The sequence below is a fragment of the Meriones unguiculatus genome, chromosome 10, assembly GCF_030254825.1.
Source record: "Meriones unguiculatus strain TT.TT164.6M chromosome 10, Bangor_MerUng_6.1, whole genome shotgun sequence".
NCBI lineage: Eukaryota > Metazoa > Chordata > Mammalia > Rodentia > Muridae > Meriones > Meriones unguiculatus.
The window spans coordinates 40,131,728-40,151,511 of NC_083358.1; the positions used below are offsets into that span (position 1 = coordinate 40,131,728).

The window sequence follows — 19,784 nt, forward strand, 5'->3', positions numbered from 1 at the left end:
CTTCCTCTCCCAGGTGAGAGTCTGTTGGGGCCCTGGCTCTGTTTGATCCCTCGCCATCCTCCCTGCTTGTCCCCAGACACTGCTGTCAGCATCCTTCCAACCTACAGTCACTACTTCTGGAGAGACTCCTTGCCCTGTGACATGCTTTGGGCCCGGAGGGAGCCCATTGAAGGAGCAGAGCAGCTTCTGGGAGTTAAAGGACAGACAGGCAAAAAACTCAGCTGCAAAACCATTCCCTGAATAGGCTTGGCTTTCCAGAAAACGGAGGTGGTTTCTGACTTGTGGGAGCCCATCAGTGTAAACACATTCAGTGAAGACAAACAGCACAGACATTCAGCATAGACACACTCAGCCTGTGACCCCAGCTGTTCCTGATGGTACTGGCAACTAGTCCCAGAAGAGAGTCTAGCCCACAAAGGGCCCTAAGACTTCTGTGCCTCTGTCTTTGCACGTTCCAGATAAGCTCTTGTCTGAACCCTGTTATCTCCCTACTGGACTCTCAGGGGGCAATGACAGTTAGGTGAAGGCCCAGCCTCACCATGTACTAGCTTATACACTCAGAGCCTGTGAGAGCTCAGGCCCATCATATAAATTGTCTGTAGCCTAGGCTAGCCTGGATCTCTCAATGTTCCTGCTTCATCTTCCTTCGGTGTAGGGGTCATAGGAGTATGTTACCACCATAACTGGCTCCCCACTTGATGTTTTCACGCCCCATCCACGTGTCCATACCAGGCTTGCTCCTACTCTGTCCAACCTATCCTGGGGTTCAGGTAGTACTGAGACTCCTGAGAGTCCTTTGTTCCCTGCTGCCACTGAGGCTGGCTCCTTCCTGTACAGGGCCTTCCTCCCTGCTGCTCTTCTGCCAGTGTTTCCCACCTACTCCTTTCTAACTAGTCAGTCTCATTTCCTGACAGAGGCCTCTGGGCCTGAGCCACTTGCCACAGCCCTTAGTTTCTCCCCCAAATCTGTCTTTGAATCGCACCCTGGTCCTTGCACTGGCATGTGATCTTCTTCCAGACAGTGTCCCATGAAGATAAGGTCTCTGTCTTCTGCAGTAGCTCATGCCTGGTAACACAAAGGATGAGTGTAAAAATGGGAATGAACCACTAGGCCTGATAACAACGCTGGGCTTCTGGACCAAGCTGTTTCTGATGACTGACTGGCTAGAGAAGAGTCAGATCATAAGAGGTAATTAAACATGACCTTTTCACTTAATCATGTGACCCTGGTTGCTTCACTCTATGAGCCAGGTTGTGGTCACTTGCCACTGAAGGAGCTCTAATAGCTACAATGTATTTAAATGCCGAGAAAAACAGCTTGGGAGGACCTTCGGGAGGCACTGCAAGTTTCTGAGTGGAGGAGGGGCTGGTAAAGAGCCTCACTCCACGGGAAATCTGGTTGTGCTTCTGGGAGGAGGCAGGAGCAAGGTGGCTCACAACCCCATGGGGAACTGCCACGGGGAGTAGTGGGGGGAGGAGACAAGAACCTGAGCATCTCCGAGTCCTGTGTTGGCTCCATGTCTGTGAGACAACAAACCCAAATGCCCAGCAGTGTGCCTTCCTTAAGCAAAACAGCCCTGTTTCTCCCTGCTGCCTTGCGCAGGCAAGACGCTTCATTTAGCCACCCACCAGTTGCCTTTCATGGTCTCACGTCATTAAGGGAATGCTTTGATGAGGCTGGGGCAGGGATGGGGAGACACAGTCTATCATCACAATTAACTCGTTAGGGACAACCAAGGCTCTTGTCTGCTGGGTGTTGGGTGGGTGTGAACACAGGGCCAACTATCAGGATGGGTACGGGGATCTGTTCCTTACTCTTTGTGGTAAGTAGCCAGGCCTCAGGCTTTTGGGGTGGAGACCACCGAGGGAGGATTTATGTGTGCACCAGGTAGTGTTCTCAAGGTCAAAGGCAGTCTGGTTGCTCCATGCTGAATGCCAGCCACCAGTCTCCTTGCTGTGGCCCAAGAAGCCATCAGCTCATCACTGGCTGGAGGAGCTCCCCAGCTCTGGGCTGTTGTCAGCACAGGTCACTTTCCTGAGCCTGGGTCCTTTGAGTTTGCAGCTCTGGATTCCACATCCTGGGTCATGCGTGTCATCGTTAGTGTTCTACCTCTGAATGTACCCACTCCTCAGTCTGTTGTGCAACTGTTCTCGTAGCTACTGGCCTCTCTGGTTCGGCTGTCATTCCTCTCTGCAGCCTCAGAAGCTCAGCATGGCACTCTTGCCCACCACAGGCCATGGACATCGGACAAATGTCCATAGTCAGGGATGATTAACATGTGTTCCTGGGTCCCAGTCCTGTTCCTCTCAGGGCTGTGCGTGGGTTACTGTTGGGGAAGGCTACTCTCTAGCCATGACCGTGGCTATCTCCAGCTCATCCCCTGAGACTCTTTCATCCATTGGCTCAGCGAATTACTGAATTATCAGGATTGGGAGGGTCCGGAGGTTGGCTTCAGGAGCCTGCCTTCTGTCCAGCCAGTGCTAGCTCCTAGTTCACCCACTTGCCTTCTAATATGCAGGTCTGAGGCCTGCAGAAAGCTCAGGCCTTATTCAGGGAGGGGACAGTGGCTGCTGGGGATGCCTTTCTCTCTTCTGCCTGACACCTTCTCCAGGAAGCCTCCTGGGAAGCAAGGGCAAGCCTGCTCTTATAGCTCTTCTGTCCCCAGTAGGCATGAGCCGTTCTCTGTCCCTAGCATCCACGCAATGCCGATTAGGACAAACACGAAGGGCCAGGGTCCTCCTCTGTGGCAGCTGTCCTTTTTGTTGCTGAGACAGAAATACAGCTGACAGATCAACAGAAGAGAGGACAAGATCACCTGGGCTCAGTTTCAGAAGTTTCCATCCATGTTCTCTTGTCCCTTCGAGCTTGGGTGGGACATCACGGTGTTGGATGCATGCAGCAGCTGAGCTTTGTTATTGCATGGTGGACAGGGGGAGAAGGGAGGGGGGAGGGGTGAGGAGGGGCAGGATGGGGAGGGAGATTTGGTACCAGGTATATTTTTCAAGGCAGGTTCCCTGCAACCCACTTCCTCCAGCCAGGCCTGCCCACAGTGAAAAGTTTCCACCAACTTCTCCAAACAGCAGCACAAGCTGTGGGCACCAGTGCTCAACTCAAGAGCCCGTGGGCAACACTCAGAGGCAAACTGTAGCAGCTCCGTCATCCACAGCTGAGCAGAGGGGTAACTAACAGGGACCCTGGAGAGTTTTTCATCTCTAGTGTTAACAGTTCCCAATGCTCTGGTCTCCACTTTCTCTCCCCCTACTGGGTCCTCCTTCCTGGTCTCATTCCTGGCCTCATTGCCATCAGCATGGTGGTTCAGCAGAGCTGGAGAAGGTGCCAAGTCCATGCCATCACAGGTGTGTGGCCTGAACAGTATATTTGTGAGTGTGCACCCAGGAGGCTGGAGGTCAGTGTTGGGAATCTATCGCTCTCCACCTTCTTTCTTTGAGATAGAGTCTCACACTTAAGCTGGTGCTTGCCCATCTCGCTAGATCGGCTGGCTGGTGAGTTCCAGGGATCCCCCATCTCTGTCTCCCAGAGCCAGGCTTACAAGAAGGTATCTCCACACCTCACCCAGCTTCTATGTGAGTGCTAGGGATCTGAACTCAAGCCTTTGTGCCCGTGTGAAGCAAGTGCCTTACCCAGAACCATCTCCCAGCACCCTCTTTTGTTTTCAAAGCACACCCACCTTCCAGGCTGCCTGCTGCAGTTCCCCTCACGTGCCTGCATCACTGCACCTCCAAACTTCCGGTGGGGCCTCCCTCTGTGGCCTTTGCGCATGCTGTTCTCACTGCTGGTTCCAGGCCCTCCCCTAGCATGTCAGAAAGGCTGGAACATCTCTGCTCCAGGGTCTCACTGGAATCTGGTGGAACCATTCTGGCTCATCTATTCACAGGATGGCAGCTGAATATTTAGCTCTCTAATGAGAGAGGTTTTCGGTAGAGGCTCCGTGCAGGCTCACTGGTAATGAGGCTGTTCACGGAAGGGCCTCACCCTCCCAGCATACTCGTCACAGCACTCCTGATCATCCGGGTATAACCCGCTCTCGGCTTCTCCCAGGGGCTCGTGGCTCACCGACCCCTGCCCCCGCCCAGGGCAGCCTATCTGTGCTGGGGTGGATGTGCGCTGAAATCCAGCCTTGTCCTCCACAGCATCCCTGACCAGCACCTCTGTGCTGTAGTGAGGTGGTGCCTACCAGGGGATGTCTCGTGCAAGACGCCCTCCTTATGCAGCTACACCAACTGGCACAGCCTCGAAAACCTTCAGGTTCACGAACATGAAGACTTAATTGCCTTATGGACATGGGAAGAATGGAGAGCTTCTCCAGGGAGCCAGCCCTCGCCTCGCTCTGACTCTCTCCCCCACCGGATAATGACAAGACTCGCGGCTGATTAAAGGGGGAAGACAAACTCCCCTCTAGGGGGCCTGGGACAGTTCCACCTACCTTGAATGCCTATCCCCTCCTGGCTTCCCTCCTCCTCCCACCGACTTTTCAGAGGTGATTTTTAATTGCGTTTTCCCAGGTGGAGAGAGGAAGTGGAGATGAGAGGGGTGGGTCAGGGATGTCTCCCAGCATCCTCCTGCTTACTGGGCCAAGCACTGTGGGGCTCCAGTGCTCAGCCAGTTTGTGACCAGGTCAGAGAAGGCATTCTCCCCCTGACCTCTCCTCCCTCCAGGCACCTCCCAGCTCTCTGCCCCGGGCAGACTAGCTTCTTTGTTCTCAGACTTTCTTTTGGGAACTCCCTCCACCTCCGAGAAGTCATAACTATCTTGACCCCAAGTCCTGTGGCACGTCAAAGCATAGTCCACGGATCTGCTGGGGAAGGTATCTGGGGCCACAGTACTTTAATACCTTTTGTAATATGGCATTGTGTTTGCAAACAACCTGTGCATCAAACTTTAAACCACCCCCTAGACGACTTGTAATCTCTACTGCTGTGCAAACTCCATGAGGTCATTGTTAGTCTGCATTGTTTAGATCATGACCAGAGAAAAAGTCTTTGTATGTCCAGTGTAGGCCCAATCTTAAAAAACAAAAATCTTTTCTATACATGTCTGGTTGATATGGGGCCAGTGGATATGCAAGTGTGTGCCGCCCAGAGGTCACCACTGTCCATCATTCACTGTCCAGCTTTGACTGTACCTATTTGTGCTTAGCCCCTCCTCATTTGTGATTTATTAAACACAGCTTGTGTTAAAATGTGAACTTCAAGATGCAGGCGGGGTGCCCCTGTGACTCCCCAGTGCTTCCTGCTGTGCCCGGCTCACTTTGGCTGTGGGAGAATAGAAGGAAGGTTCCCTTATAGACCTGAGCATGCTCTTTGAGCCCCGTAGGTCTTAGCAGCCAGCCTTGCTTTGTCTGGTTGGAAGCAGGCTGTTCCGAGGACTTTGCCATTGACAATGGCGCCTTCTGGAAGTCACCTCCATTTCCTAGCTGGCCCAGTGGGGCCGGGATAACGAAGCTGCTTTAACATAAATAATTTGCTTCCAAGGTATAAGAAATGGGGAATATTTTTAGAAGGCCTGCCCTCCTAGGGGAAGTAAATGACTTTTAAAAATGGGATTTTTCAAAGTGGCCTTCAAGAGAAAAGGGGGCCGTGTGTGATGGTCAAATGGAATCCTGTGAATTAGTGTGACTCATTATTCTGGCCGTCCTCACACAGATGCACACTTGCTCGCTCACTCACTTTTCCTCCTGCCTTCCATTTCATGGTCTTAGCTCAATCTGAAATAAAACCCCCAGCAGCCCTCCTCCCTGGCCCTCAGCGGCGGCCGTCTGATTGGATGCCTCCCACAGCCCCGAAGACCAGAGCTTCAAGGAGGAAGCAGCCGGGGACACGCTGAGTCCTCGCTTCTTAAAGTGTGCGTCGCAAGTTACCTTGAAATGTTATTTTTTTTTGAAAAAAAGTATTTTAGGTTCAACAGACACTTGGGTTCCTGTTAACAACTCATTTAAGGCAAGAGTGGGGGAAGGCGTTCAGATCAAGGCTTCTCTGACAACGTGAACCTCCTTACTTTGAACCCTTACAATGTCGATGGGATGAAAGATTCAGTGGCGACGTGCATGGGTAAACGCACAGGTGAGAAAGGACAGATGTTAGTGACAAACGGAGACGAGGGATCTTGGGATGGGCTTTGTCTGGCCAATAATGGAGAATAGATATGGGCGGGGGAGGGAGGCCCAGAAAAACCAAGACACAAAACCCACTTTGTGGCCATTGTGTTTGCACAGGAGTCTTGATCTGGGGAAGATGTGCTGTTGTGAGAACTAACAAGGAGGCTGGCTTCTTTGAACAGACAGGTTCTGAAAATCATCCACTGTCGGTACCCTGGGGTGTCTTTCCCCTTCTTTCAAAATCTGGTCTCTTGTTGGCACGGGTATGTCTCCTGCCAATCACTCCTGGAACCTCCAGGGATCCTAGCTCTAGAAGACTCATGTAGCCTCCCAGCACCCATGTATTCAACTTGAAACCACTCAGTCTAAGAACAGAAGTCTACCATGAATGCCACTTCAACTTTTCTTTCTAGTTCCCTCCAAGGGGAACCCTGCTCCCCAAGACTCCTACTGGTATCAGGCTGATCCCATTTATTCCTTTTGTGTAAGGCGCTTTTTTTCTGAGAGTCCCTTCTCCGCTTGCCCATGGTCCGCCTGTCCTGCGCCTCTGAGCTTCACCGTCTTCCCCGGGTATGTCTCCAAGTTTTGATAATCCACTGGCTTCCCAGGAACACAGGCCCTGCCTGCAGATGTGAGTAAGCAGCAAGGGACAGACAGAGAGGCTCAGGAAGAAGTACGGGCCTCTTCAAACAACAGGAAGTGATCTGACTAGATGCTGGAGAGGGTGCGCTCGCCTCTGCCTGGAGCGCTCCCATCCCCAATGCTTAGGAGTGGAGATTCCTCTTGGCTGCCATACTGCCGTCACCCTCTGCCAGCCACCCAGCCAGAGCCAATGAATGGTGTATGAGGTGAGGTCCAAACTCTCAGTCTTCTCTCATTCAGCAAGAAACTGAAAACCAATCCAATCTCTGCGGGCACTAGGTATTCGGTGGCGAGTGCTCCAGACACAGTCCTTGGTGTAAGGACAATTGAGGGTCACGGAAAGAACTGACTCAACTGTGACGGGCTGGAAAGGTAGGAGCAGGCTGAGCTAGCCCTTGCTTCTTAAGGCAGCTTGCTCACATAGGTGGACTTTGAGCAGGCCACCTACATGTAGCAACCCATAAGGAGGCCAGGGGACACGTTGGTGGAGCACCCAATGGGGTGCTGAGCAGAACAGAGCTGATGGGAAAGGTTCCACTTGGCAGCCTGAAACAGGGCTCGCACCCTGAAAGCAAGTCTACGCAGGCATGTGACTGTGGATAGGCCCAGTTGTTCTTCCCACAAAGGCTCTAGTCCACATGCTAAGCACTGCCATCTTTTCAATATGCCTCAACTTCCAAGTTCCAATATGCCTCAAATTCCATACTGGGGCTTTTCAAGACTTGGCTAACATCTTCCTGGTGGACAGTGTCTCCCTCAATGGTTCTCATTCGCTTCCTTGAATTTTCTACTGATGAGGTTAGTGAAATTGCCTTAGCTCATGGTTCTACTGGAGTCATCTTCTCTTTCTCATGATAGACTGAGAAGTAGAGGTATGTCTAGTTTTTTGCAAAGCAATGGTTCTAGAGAAGGCACAAAGCTGAGGAAGCAAAGGAGTGTTTGGAGTACCCACCCACTTCCAAATCCAGGGACCGGAAGCAGACGTTATTAATTGATCCCAATGCTCATTCCTGCTATTCCTGGACACAGGTATGTGCCTGCCAGCCAGCTCGCCCGCTTCCTTTGTAAAGCTGCACTGTGTTTCCTTCCCACACAGCAATCGCACGTTTAAAAAGATTTGTTTAGGATGGGTTCCCAGCTAAGCCCCAAAGATCCTTGATATGCAACAATATATGGATTTGCGTTTCAGAGTCTCTGGGGCTGAGCACCCAGAACCTAGGGAAGAAGGCTCAGGTGATGGTTGCAGCTGGAGAAAATGGCAGTCTAAGGAGAGAGCCCAGGGCTCTTGTGAAATTGCTAATTTGCCCTGGTTCTTCAACATCCTAATTCTGCACATTTGGGCAACTCTTTCCCCTTTTCTGGGCCTCGGTTTCTCTATGAACAAAATGAAGATGAAATTGCCACCTTCTTGGAGTCCTAGTATGTACACAGAATGTCGAGGGGATGAAAACACATTGTGAGGCGGACCCCAGCAGAGCTGTGTCATATCCCTTCTCCCTACCATGGCTGAGCAGGTTTCTGTTCTGGAGGTTTCTGAGGCTCTGGAGTTGTTTCCCCTAAGTGGCATGGCTTTAGGAAAGTCTACTGATATGCGAGTTGGTTTACTGTGAACCTACAGGTTGGTGGCCAGTGTGGCCTCCCCTCTCTTGGCTCCAGAAAAGCTGCCTGGGTCCTGATGACCCTGTAGAACAGCAGTTCTCAACCTGTGGGTCACAACCCCTCTTGGTGGGGGTGGGGGTTGAGTGACTCGTTCACAGGGGTCGCCTCAGACCATTGGAAAACACAGATATTTACATTACGATTCATAACAGCAAAATTACAGTCGTAAAGTAGCAATGGAAGCAGGTTTATAGCTGGTGCCACTACAACATGGGGAACTGTTTTAAAGAGCAGCAGCATTAGCAAGGTTGAGAACCACTGCTGCAGAGAATGGTCCCTAGTCCTCCTCCATGCAGTGGTACACACAGGAGTTAGGCAGCCCCATAGCATCCGCTGCATCTTAGTTTTCCTCCCCACTTCTCCAGCACTCCTCCTCTCTGCCTCCCTTCTCAGGCCTTTCCTTTCTTCTCTCCACTCTGAAGAAGGGGGAGGGAGGGCTCTGTGGGCCCCTCTGTTGTTTCCCTAACCAGTCCCAGTGGCCTCCCCACTGGGATGGTGCCCCCAGAGCCTGTGTCTCTGCAGGCTGCTTGAAGCCTGCTCTTCTCTGACCAGTGGAGCCTGCCTAATGCATCCTGGGGGAGGCAGATGCCTTAGGCAAGGCAGCCTGCCCTGAGAGCTGAGGGCCCTGCAGCCCAAGCCCTGGGAATTCTGCACATGTATGCTGGATGCTTGCCTGCAGTCCCAGAAAGGGCCTCATGTCAGAGAAACAGACTCACTGCTCTGTCTTCCACTCTTCGCTGTATGGACTTGTCTTCTTGGGGGATTAGTGAACTGTGGAAGTGGGTGCTCGAAGGCAGAAGCCAAGGCCACTCACCTTGACCACCAGAGACCTTGAGTTCTAGCATCAGAACACAAAGGAGAGTCCAGGGAGCATGGCCCTCAGGTTCAGCAGGGCCCGGACATTTCAGAGGCTGCTAAAGCCCACTCTGCAGCCTCTCCTAGGTCTCAGAAGGGCTCAACCCCAGCTCTGCCCCTCCACAGTGCATCCTAGCTCTTTATCTACAAGTTTTCAATGAGGTGCCACTACTTCAGGGGCCCCTGCTCTGCTCAGGGTTGCTGCTAACCCTAGGGGAAACAGGGTCTCTGACTTGACCTTCCTCTAGCCCGGGAGTTTAAGGGTGTGGTCACAACTTCACCTTCTTGTCTCCTCTTCCCATAATGCCACTCTTAACAGCCAGCTCCCATAGGTGCCTCCTGATAGGTGCCTGGGACTCTGGATCTGCATAGCATTGTTATTTCCTTTTGTGTTGACTGGACCTGAGTTGTGTGACAAACAGGACCCCACAGATGCATGTGGTGGTGACTGGTAAGCTTTGGGGCCTCACGTTTTTACCTGCTCCCTGTGGACTGCTTGACCTGAGGAAAGCATTCATTTTGATGTCTATGCAGCCTAGTGAAGGAGGCAGTCCTTAGGACAATGGCCAGTCTGGGACAGCTGTTCAACACACACACACACACACACACACACACACACACACACACACACTGAAAGTGACAGAGCTGGAGCTCCCATCTAGTTGCTTCTGTATCCTGCTCTAATGCTCAGGTACCCTATGGAAGGCTGAGGGTCATTGCTCAAGGGCTGTGACATCAAGCTTTGGCTAACTAAGATGCTCAGTGCTCTGTGGGAAGTTTCCCATCTTCCAGCATGTGGCTTTGGTTTGGAGCAGCCCTCAAATGATTCAGCCCTTTTTGACACAACAGGTGGAGGCTGTCCTCATGTTCAGAGGACATGAACTCTCCCTGGGATTTGTACCTTGAGTGCAAACACTGATTCTGGAAACTTCTTGATATTACACATAATGTACACATATACACATAAACACACATATAAATAAACATACACACACACAAACACACTTATATACATATGTAGATGCACACAAACATATACATATACACACATGCACACAAACAAACACGCACATACACATATATACACACCCTGAGAATGTATGTAAGCATGTGTGTGGTGTGTGTGTGTGTACATGCATGTGTGGGCTCATTCAGAAGCCAGAGAAAGACGTGGAATGTTTTCTCCTATTGCTCCCCACCTTATTCTCTTGCGAAAGGGATTCTTGCTGAACCCAAGGCTTTCCCCTTCAGGTAGATAGAGCAGCCAACCAGCCACAGGATCCACCTGTTTCCACCCCTTGTCGCTGGTCCCTGGGGCTACAGGCACTCCACACCTGGCTGGGATTTAACTGGGATTCTCATACTTGCCCAGCAAGGAATCTTACCCACTGTGCCATCTCCCAGGCCCCAGGCTTCCCCCCCCCCCCGCCCTTTGCCAAAGATATGCATGGCCAATGCTAACGTCTTCCTCAGATCATTTGCAGTCACAACACCCATCAAAGCTGCCAGTGCCTGGAACATCCGCCACTCAGCAGCATCAGTATGCTTGATAAATTAGCCGTCTAGGAGCGTGGCTGATATGAGGGATATCTGTTGCCATTTTAATTATTGTTTTGTTCACAGCCTTGGAAAAGAATTTAAAAGCTGCGAATTCATGGTGCTCAGTTCCCTGAATCTCTCTCCCGCCTTCCCCCAGGACAGCAGCTTCAAGTTGGCTAGCTGCGGCAGCACGAAGCTGCTTTCCCAGGCAAGGAGCAGAAGGCACGTGCACACAGAAGACCAGAGTCTGGAAGCCAGGCGTCTTGAGGTGCGCTCTGGCTGACAGGCAGCAGTCCTGGAGAGAGAGTGGGGTGGCAGGGAGGTGCTGCCTTTGTTGCTGGGAGAGAGGACTGTGATGCCCCCAGGCATAATGTCACAGCGGTGGCGAATCCTGGATGGTGACTGGCAGAATTTGGTAGTTCCTTGAAACTGATGTCAGATGGTGCTCCTGTCAAGCCCCGCCTCAGGGCGTGAGAATTATATCTGGGTCACATCCTGGATTTCCCACTGCCCAGCAAGACTGGGTACAAAACCAGATGCAGCAATCATAAACCTAGGAGAGGTTGTCACTTTCCTTGCTCACAAGTGTGGAAGAATGCTGAAGGCGGGTGACACGTCATTTCCAGGTGGTGGAGTTTGGTTTTGGTCTGTGGTGTCGGTTACTCTGGGTTGCTGTGTGCACACCCCGCCTGACACAGGGCAGACAGACACAATCTGCCTGTACCCCAGCGCACAGCAGAGAAGACGACCACCACCTGCTAGAGAAGCTTCCTCAGACTTCTTCTCACAGGAGCCCTGGACTGGATGCCCACTCGTCCGTGCCCTCTCCCACCCTCCCTCCCCCTCTCCTCTTCACTCTGGTCATCTTAAGGCATCTAATTTCCTGTGCATATAATTTACTGTATTGGGGGGTGTGTGTAGGCGTACGTGTGTGCGTGAAGTCTAGAATGCTACTTGTAGTATTTCACCTCTCTACCCATCATGTTGTGCCATCCATGATGCCAGGGCCTCTAGGACCCCGCAGATCCCATGTGTCCTGGGGTTAGTGTCTCTCCGTAAATCTGTATAGACCTTTTGGTTTTACACTTAGGCCAGGGCCATCTGCTTGTCTCAGAGGGTAGGCTTTATCTGCTACCGCAAGGCACGAGGGTTCCCCCCTTGGTGATGGCAGACCCGACCGCTGCCCACATTCACATTAAGTCCTGTCTAGTTGGCATACGTGGATGCCACCTTGTTCTAAAATACCTACTTGATCCTTTTCTGGGGGAAGAATCATAGCCTCAGGGAAGTGACGTGCCCAGGGGCCCTCAGCTGGGGTGTGAAGTGCTGCATGTGTGCCACTCTGAGCTCAACTGGAATGTCCAGCCACCCTTGATGGGCCTGCGGCTCTATCTGCAGCCGAGTGGACGCCTGTGGGTGCCTCCAGCAGAGCATCTTGCGCTGGGATCGAGCGCCACCTGGTGGCCTCTAGAGGGAACATGCTTGGAAAGGAAGACCGGGGACGGGCAGGTGGGGACCGCTTTTAAGGTTGAGGCTTTTGATTTTCAAATATAAAACCAGAACATTGTTACTAAAAGTCAGAGTATAAATCTGTTTTACATACACTTTTCTTGTGTGTTTGATACAGGGTCTGACTATGTAGCCCCAGTTGGCTTTAAACTCACAATCTTCCCGCTTTAGTCACCTGAGTGCAGGTTGGCAGACATGCTTTTCTACAACTGGCTTAACTCTGTGGGGACAGGCGAACGTGTGTGTGTGTGTGTGTGTGTGTGTGTGTGTGTGTGTGTGAGAGAGAGAGAGAGAGAGAGAGAGAGAGAGAGAGAGAGAGAGAGAGGCAGGGCATGCCACAGCATGCATGTGGAGGTCAGAGGAGAACCCCGGGTTTTCATCTTCCACGTTGTTTGGACATGGTCTCTTTTGCTGTTCACTGTTATGAACACCAGGCTAGCTGGCCCAGGGGTTTCCAGGGATTCTCCTGTCTCCAGGTCAGGAATAGCCCCGTGATTACAGATGTGCTACTGCATGCAGCTTTCACCTGGGTACTGGACATTTGAACTCAGGCCCTAATGCGTGCCGGGCAAACACTTTAGTCACTGAGGCATCTCTCCTGCCCTGGTGTACTTTAAAGCTTGGCACACCTACACAAAAGGCCCAAAAGGCCCAGGGAACAGCTCACTGAGTGTTCACTGTCCCCCCTCCTGCAGTCCACAGGGCAATCCTGCCCTGGCTTCTAACACTCAGTTACTGGGCTGGAGGCTGCATTAAATGAGAATCAAGGTGCAGTCCCTTGGGTCTTGTTACCTTTGCGTGATGCTCTTTGTACTTTTTGACCTGGTCAATTTCTACATGGGTTCTGGTTTCTCTGTAGTAGTCTGTGAACAGACTTCAGGTCTTTCCTTGTATTGATGGGGCCCAGGCGTGATTTCAGCCTTCGGTTACACCAAACAAGGATGCTATGAACATCATGTTTCTGGTGCTTACGTGACCATGCGTGCCAATGTGAACCAAGAGGAAATACTGGTCCACGGCGTCACTGCAGTTGGCCTTAGCATGCGCCACGTTTTCAGGTTGTTGGCCGACTTACAGTATCCAGGGCTGCGCATGAAATTTCTGCTTGCTTCATAAAGCCCCCTGGCATTTGTCACTGTCCTCTGTGGTCATCCTGTCTGGTATGCGGTGACACTTCATTTGTATACATTGTGCGTTTGTGCCCTATCGTTTGTATATCCTGAGGACTGAAAATTTTAGGTTTACTAGTCACTTAATTACCCTCTCTCATGAAATGTCTTCACGCTAGCTAGATTTTTGACTGTCTCCAGTTTGGTGATCTTTTCTTGATGTGTACATGGAGTTGGATCGTCTGGAGTGTGTGTGTCAGACAGACACTTCCTCCTTGGAGAAGATGATTTTTCACTCTCACTGATGTCCTTTGCTGAGCAGAGTGTTTCATTTTAATACTTCATTTTGTTACAGGTCGTGTATGTGCGTGTGCACGTGTGCACGTGTGCACGTGTGTGTGTTTTTTTCCTTCTCTAAGGTCATGGACAGTGTCTGGTAAGTTTGTCCTCAAAGCATCTGCCACCTGCATCCATCTGGAATTGAGTTTTGCTTATGGTGAGGCTGAGGGTCAATGCATTTTCCATATGGATATTGGAGCGGCCTTTCTGAGGCTGTTTAACTTCTGGTGTGTCGTGTCATTGTCATGACACAGTGACTCTGTTTCCGATATGTGTTTCTGGGGAGAGGGATGCGACTGTCCTGCTTGCAGTGAATTCCAGAGTTTATGAGGTCCTGGGAAGACCCAGTGCAGTGTGGGTGATGCTGAGCCCAGCTTGGGGCTGGCTGGGGTGTAGTTCTTTTTCTGCGCTGTCTGTACTGTGGGCTTGGACTCACTGTGGGCTGTTAGGCCAGGCTATCAGGAAGCTGAATGTGCTCTGTGGGCCTCCTTCCTGGAAAACCTCTGGCCTCACAGGGCATCCATGAAGCCTCCTCAGTTACAGGTGAAACACAGCCTGTCTTCCTCCAGCCTGAGCTGAGCTCCATGGAAGGGGCAGCTTTGCTCTTCTGGTAGGTTTGTTTGTCTCTGGAAGATGGCTCCCCACTGCCTTCAATAGGGCCTAGTGGTGCAGAGCCTCTCCTGGGATGTGGCTCAGCTCAAGCAGGAGTGAGCTCAACCTTCCACTGTAATACTAGTGAAAACCGCACACAGATTCTTTACCTGGGGTTCTGGAGCCCCTCCCCCCCACACCCTGAGACTATGGTTCTGGGTTTCTAGTGAGAAACAGTGGGGTGGTTCTGCCACAAGGAGCCACTAGGCTGGTGGGAGATAGAGGGCCAGAGAGGGAGGTGGGTATGGGTTCCAGCGGGAGCTCTGCCACCAGCTCGGGAGGACCTTGAGGAAAGAGTGCCTCCAGCTCCCTCCATCTCTCCGTGCTGTGGGTTGGATTATGACTTGCTGAAATCCTCAAACACCACCTTATTTGAAAATAGCGCCTTCGTAAGATTGGTAGGTTGAGATGGGGCCATTCAGGTGAGCCCTGATTGGCTATGACTCGGGAGACAGAAACGAAGAGAAGTGAGCCATGTGACAGACATGGAAGCAGGGCTTGCTGGCCTGCTGCCAGGAACACCTGTGGCTTGGGAAATGAGAGCAGAAAGGTTTTCCTCAGACTTTTGAGCTTTAGAGCCACATTGTTACCTTGATTTTGAACACCCCCTAACCCCCACCCCAGACCTCTGCAACAGGAGGCCCTGTGGTCAATACTCCTGCAACAAGCCCTCCCCACACTCTCCTGTCTGTCTCTGGCTGACTGCAGAGACAGTAGGGGCTCAGAGTGACTCCCATCTAACTGATCCCAAAATAATCCATTGCTAGGCCATCTCTCTGCAATCCCTCAGCTAATCTTTGGCCTGACAAACCACATTTAGTCCCAGGATGACTCAAGCGCCACCCAGAGACCTGTCCCTGATGAATGGCTCATGCCCAGTTGAATGGCCGATTTGCCCTGCTTTGCCTCATTTGCTCTCAACACGATTGCCTGGTTTTAGCTTCCAAACTTTCTTGTTAATCCCAACAATGGCTGGTCTCTTATGCTTGCTGACCCAGCCAGGCCCTTTGCAAGGTTACTTTATTATGCTTTCTTTCTATGGATCCAGGTTAGTCTTTCCCTTTGAATCTGAGCTCAATTTGGCCACTATAGACAAGCATGAGCTCGAACACAATGTAATTATGCCCTAGTCCCAAGCAGTGTCCTCAAGGCCTTGCCCCCTCTTAGCACACACACACACACACACACACACACACACACACACACACTATTAACATACAAGCCCAGGCTTGTCTGTTAGGGCAGAAACAGCCATCCTGTACAGGACTGTCCAGAGCCAACCTGCCCTAGCTGATTCACTGAGCCCAGACACAGGCACGCAGCCTAGATATGCCAAGGTCACTCACAGTGCCACCACTCAGTGGACGGTAGAAAGTGGGTGCTTTTATTGTTACATGGCAATAGCTCATTGTTACAATTCAGTTAACTTCCAGATGTTCATTTCTTTCTATGAACATTTCCTCCAAGGGGGCAGAGGAGAGGTCTCCCCCATTCCTCCCAGCCCTCTCATGGGGACTCCAGAAGGAAGGCCAGAGGCCCAGTCTGTCCTACCCCTTTCCTTCCTCACATCTTTAGATATGACAGGCTGACCCTTGTCACCACAGATGCTGGGCCACCTCTGTAGTTTCCTGTAGTGTGATTGTGGTACTATGGATTCCCGTTGATGAGCATTTTAAGTCTCCCCTCTCTCCAGAGTTTGAGTCACACAGAGGCAGGAGCATGCACGCTCCTACTCACACCATGTTCTCAGCCTTGTAATGGGCCATTGCACAACAGTAGGTACCCACTGGAGAGTTGCAAAGCAAGGCTTACAACCTCCATACACCCGACTTTCTTCAGTGTCCCCTCCACCACACTTAACTACAGGGTCCTAACTGCTGTACTGTCCTAGCCTCCGAGGCCCTGCAGTTCCGTTTCCTCTGCCTGCCCGTACCTCTCTCATCCAGATCCGGGCCTTCTTATTTCTCAGTTAAACTAGACGCCTCCTCCGGGAAGCCTTTCTTCTCTAGCACACTAAGATCTCCTCTCCAGGGATTTGACCTCACTTTGTGCCCAGGGTTCCTCCCTGCTCACCCTTCTGTCTTTGGGATTGGCAGGATCCCAGGCACCGTCTAGGGATTACCCAGCCTGTGCATTTCCCTGAGAGTGAGGGCTGCACTAGCTTTCCCCTGGCAAGCTCAGGTTTCACAGAGGTCCCAGAGCACGTGCGACAGAACTTCTGTGCAACCAGATGAGCTCTGCAGGTGGACGTGGGGCTTCAGTGGACCATGAGAGGAATCCAGCAAGCCATGCAGCACGCCCAGTGAGGAAAGATGAGTGATAAAAATCTGTGTTGTTATGGAGTCAGCCCTTGCAAGAGAGAACTTCAGCCACCAGCCTCAGGCCTACACGAGGGCCTGTTTCCTACACAGTTACGTCCCTCATATGGCAGTGATGTGTCTCCAGCTGTCCAACTTTTTCTCCTCTCTGAGCTTCCCACGGGGACTTGAAACCTACTTTCTTGCTCAAGAAGTGTTTTCTTCTGAGAGGCAAAAACAAAACAAAGACAGAAAAACAAACAAAACAGAAAACAAAAACAAAACAAAACCCCCAAAACAGAAAACCCAAACAACAAAACAAACAACTTTTGTACTCCTCCCAGTCCATTTTGATGTCTTAGACAGGGCCTCATGGAGCCCCAATCTGGCTTTGAACTTGAGCCCTTGATCCCCTTGGTCTCTACCTGAGCTGGCAGACAGGAGAATGCCACTATGCCCAGAAGCTTTCTCTTCCCAGTTACACCCCAGGTGATATAGTGTAGAGCCGAGGACAAAGATGACACCTGTGAGTGATGATGCATTTGACTTGTTCTCCTGGCGAGGTCTACAGAAGCTGGTCTACAAGGTGGCCCTCATGGGGTGAGCCTCCAGCTGGCAGTGCAGCTACAGCGACACGGCATGCTGATTCTTGAATATGGTCTTTGAGTCTATGTCGCTCTCCACCATGTGTGGATGGATGTCCACATCCATCCCCGCATCCTTGCACAGCTTGATCAAGGTCTTGATGTTGTTCTTGGACAAACGCAGATACCTTCGAGAGAAGGTAGGGAGAGGTGACAAGGAGCCATGGGATTTGACTTTCACTAAAAAGGGGTTCGCTTTTGGGCTCAGTGTTGTGGCCCACAACTCACAGATCTCTGTGAGTCTGAAGCCAGCTTGGTCTACGTAGTGAGTTCTGGGACAGCTAGAGCTACATAGTGAGACCCTGTTTCAACAAACAAACAAACAAAACAAAAGAAGAAGAAAAGGAGGAGGGAGGGGCTGGGATATCTCCAAAGGAAACAGGCTAATTTTCATCGAGCCAAGCATGACAACCTAGCATGAAACTTAACAGAAGCCATGCTATGGAAAGACAGGTGCTCATTTGGGGAACGAGGTAGCCCATCAGCAGAGTGACAGTCAGGTAAAGAGTGGACCACCCCATTGAGAGGGCTCTATTAAAACGGCACCAGGAAGAAAACACAACTAATGTGAGGGTGTGGCCACGTATAAGTGGGTGGGATGTGGTGTGTTGAGTGCTGCTGCAGGCAGAGGATCTGAGCCAAGACTGGGGGCCCTCAGGTGTGCATATACAAAGCTTCAGGAGCAGGCGTACGTGCCTTCCTTCAATGCGCATACACAGTTAAACAACAAGGCCATTGATTTAAAGTGTTTTCTGAAGCCTTGCAATCCCACCTTCTGCTGAAGAATGAAATTGATCCCATCTGTGCTGTGGGATCCAGACAGAGCTCCTCATTTCACTGTCAACCTTGGCCTTGGAGTCAACTTTATATTTAATTACTTCATTTATCTCTTTATGTTGAGACAGGAGCTCATTATGTAGCTCAGAAAGCCTCACACACACAATCCTCCTGCCTCAGCTCCTGAGTATTGGGATGACAGTGTGCGCGACTCTGCTGACTTCTTAGTCCCAGTGTTAGTAGAGGGTGGACCTACCGGCTAGTTAAGGGTGACAAGGAGGGGCTGTATTGCCATTCCTGGGCTTTCTGCCATGCTTGTTGGCTTTTGGGCTCTGCCCCTGTACTGCTTTGGCTTGTGGCTCCAGTTCTCCCTTTCTCAAGGGTAGCCTGCCAGGGTGGTGTGGGTGGACTGGCACTTTCACACATCGCTTTCTTACATCATAATTGTGCTGTCTCACTGTGGTCTTACATGTCTCCCCGGTGACTTCACAGTTGTCTGTCCTAGTGCTCCTGACTTCTCTGGGAAAGAAGCTCCCCCCCCCCCACTGTGAAGCAAGGAACTATTAGAGCCATATCATTGCTCTGTATGGGCAGCTGGTCCGGTGTTGCTTCTCATTGGCTCCGTCCCTGCTTCATCTCTTAGTCTTCAGGAGCAATGGGCAGCACTGACCTGGGCAGTGTGGCTGGTCAATTTCTAGGCCTTGAGGCCGACTTTCACCCAAGATGGTTCTATTGCTGCTAGCAATTATCCTGTTGCCTCTATTTCTCCTCAGCTAAATGTTTTTCAACTTTGCCTGCTATAGCTTCTGTTGTGAAACAAATGGAAAATATTTCTTTACTGTCTCTGACTGCTGGGAAACCCAGGGCTTTAGCCTTGTAGCAATCCTTTGCCAACTAGAGGCAGGTAAGGCTAGAAGCTGGCCCTCTGCACGTCCAGGCACGTGTTCACAGCCTACTGACCTAGGTCTGGCTCCTCTGTGTGTCCAGGTGTGTGTCTATGGCCTTATGTAACCCTCCTCACCCCTCCACGTTCAGGCATGCATTCACAGCCTGCTGTCCTGGGCCTACCCAAGCACCCAGTGGTGCTCACCGGCAGCTCAGCACCTCCTCTGGCTTCAGCATCTTGGAGCTCTCTATCTTGGGCTCTGTACCCTTCTCCATGAGGCTCTTCAGCTTGCGTTCATAAGGGTTTTCAGGAGCCTTGTTTGCCCAGAGGCCCACCCTCCGGTTGCCAAACATGGTTTCCTGAAGTATAGGGTCTACGGAGCTCTGTCTGCGGAATGGGCTTACCCGGGTGTTGGTCTCTAACGCGATGACATCCTTGATGTCTAATTCTGAAATAGGAAGATGCCCCCAGTAAGTTAGATCGTGTGAGAGGTTAGCGTTGGGCAGGGAAGGGTGGTGGTAGTGGGAAAGAGGAAGCTAGAAAAGTGAGTGGACTCCTTATGGCTGATCTGAGGTCTTGGCGAGAGCTCCCGCAAGGCTGTGCCTAGCCTTAGCCCAGCCTTTCTTCTCCAACTGCCTTCCTGCTCAGCTTTCCTTTTGCCCCTTTCTTTCAATCTTTTCTATCCGTTCTTTCCAGAGGAAGGGTATCTAAAGAGAATTAGCCTAGAAGAAGAAATCAGAAGAGGTGAGCCTTGAGCTGGGA

At 51.4% G+C, this 19,784-nt stretch overlaps 1 protein-coding gene across 13 annotated transcripts in view; it reads right to left on the reverse strand.

Annotated features, from left to right (window-relative positions):
• Positions 1 to 15,785: 15,785 nt before the first annotated feature.
• Positions 15,786 to 19,784, reverse strand: part of C10H16orf78 (chromosome 10 C16orf78 homolog) — a 115,432-nt gene continuing 111,433 nt past the window's right edge. For all 13 annotated transcript variants that reach the window (XM_060392279.1, XM_060392289.1, XM_060392288.1 and 10 more), the window contains 2 exons: positions 19,227 to 19,470; positions 15,786 to 17,487 (listed from right to left, as the gene is read on the reverse strand). In XM_060392279.1, coding sequence (XP_060248262.1) covers positions 17,340 to 17,487; positions 19,227 to 19,470 — 392 coding nt within the window. In that variant the 3' untranslated portion in view covers positions 15,786 to 17,339. The remainder of the gene's footprint in view (positions 17,488 to 19,226; positions 19,471 to 19,784) is intronic.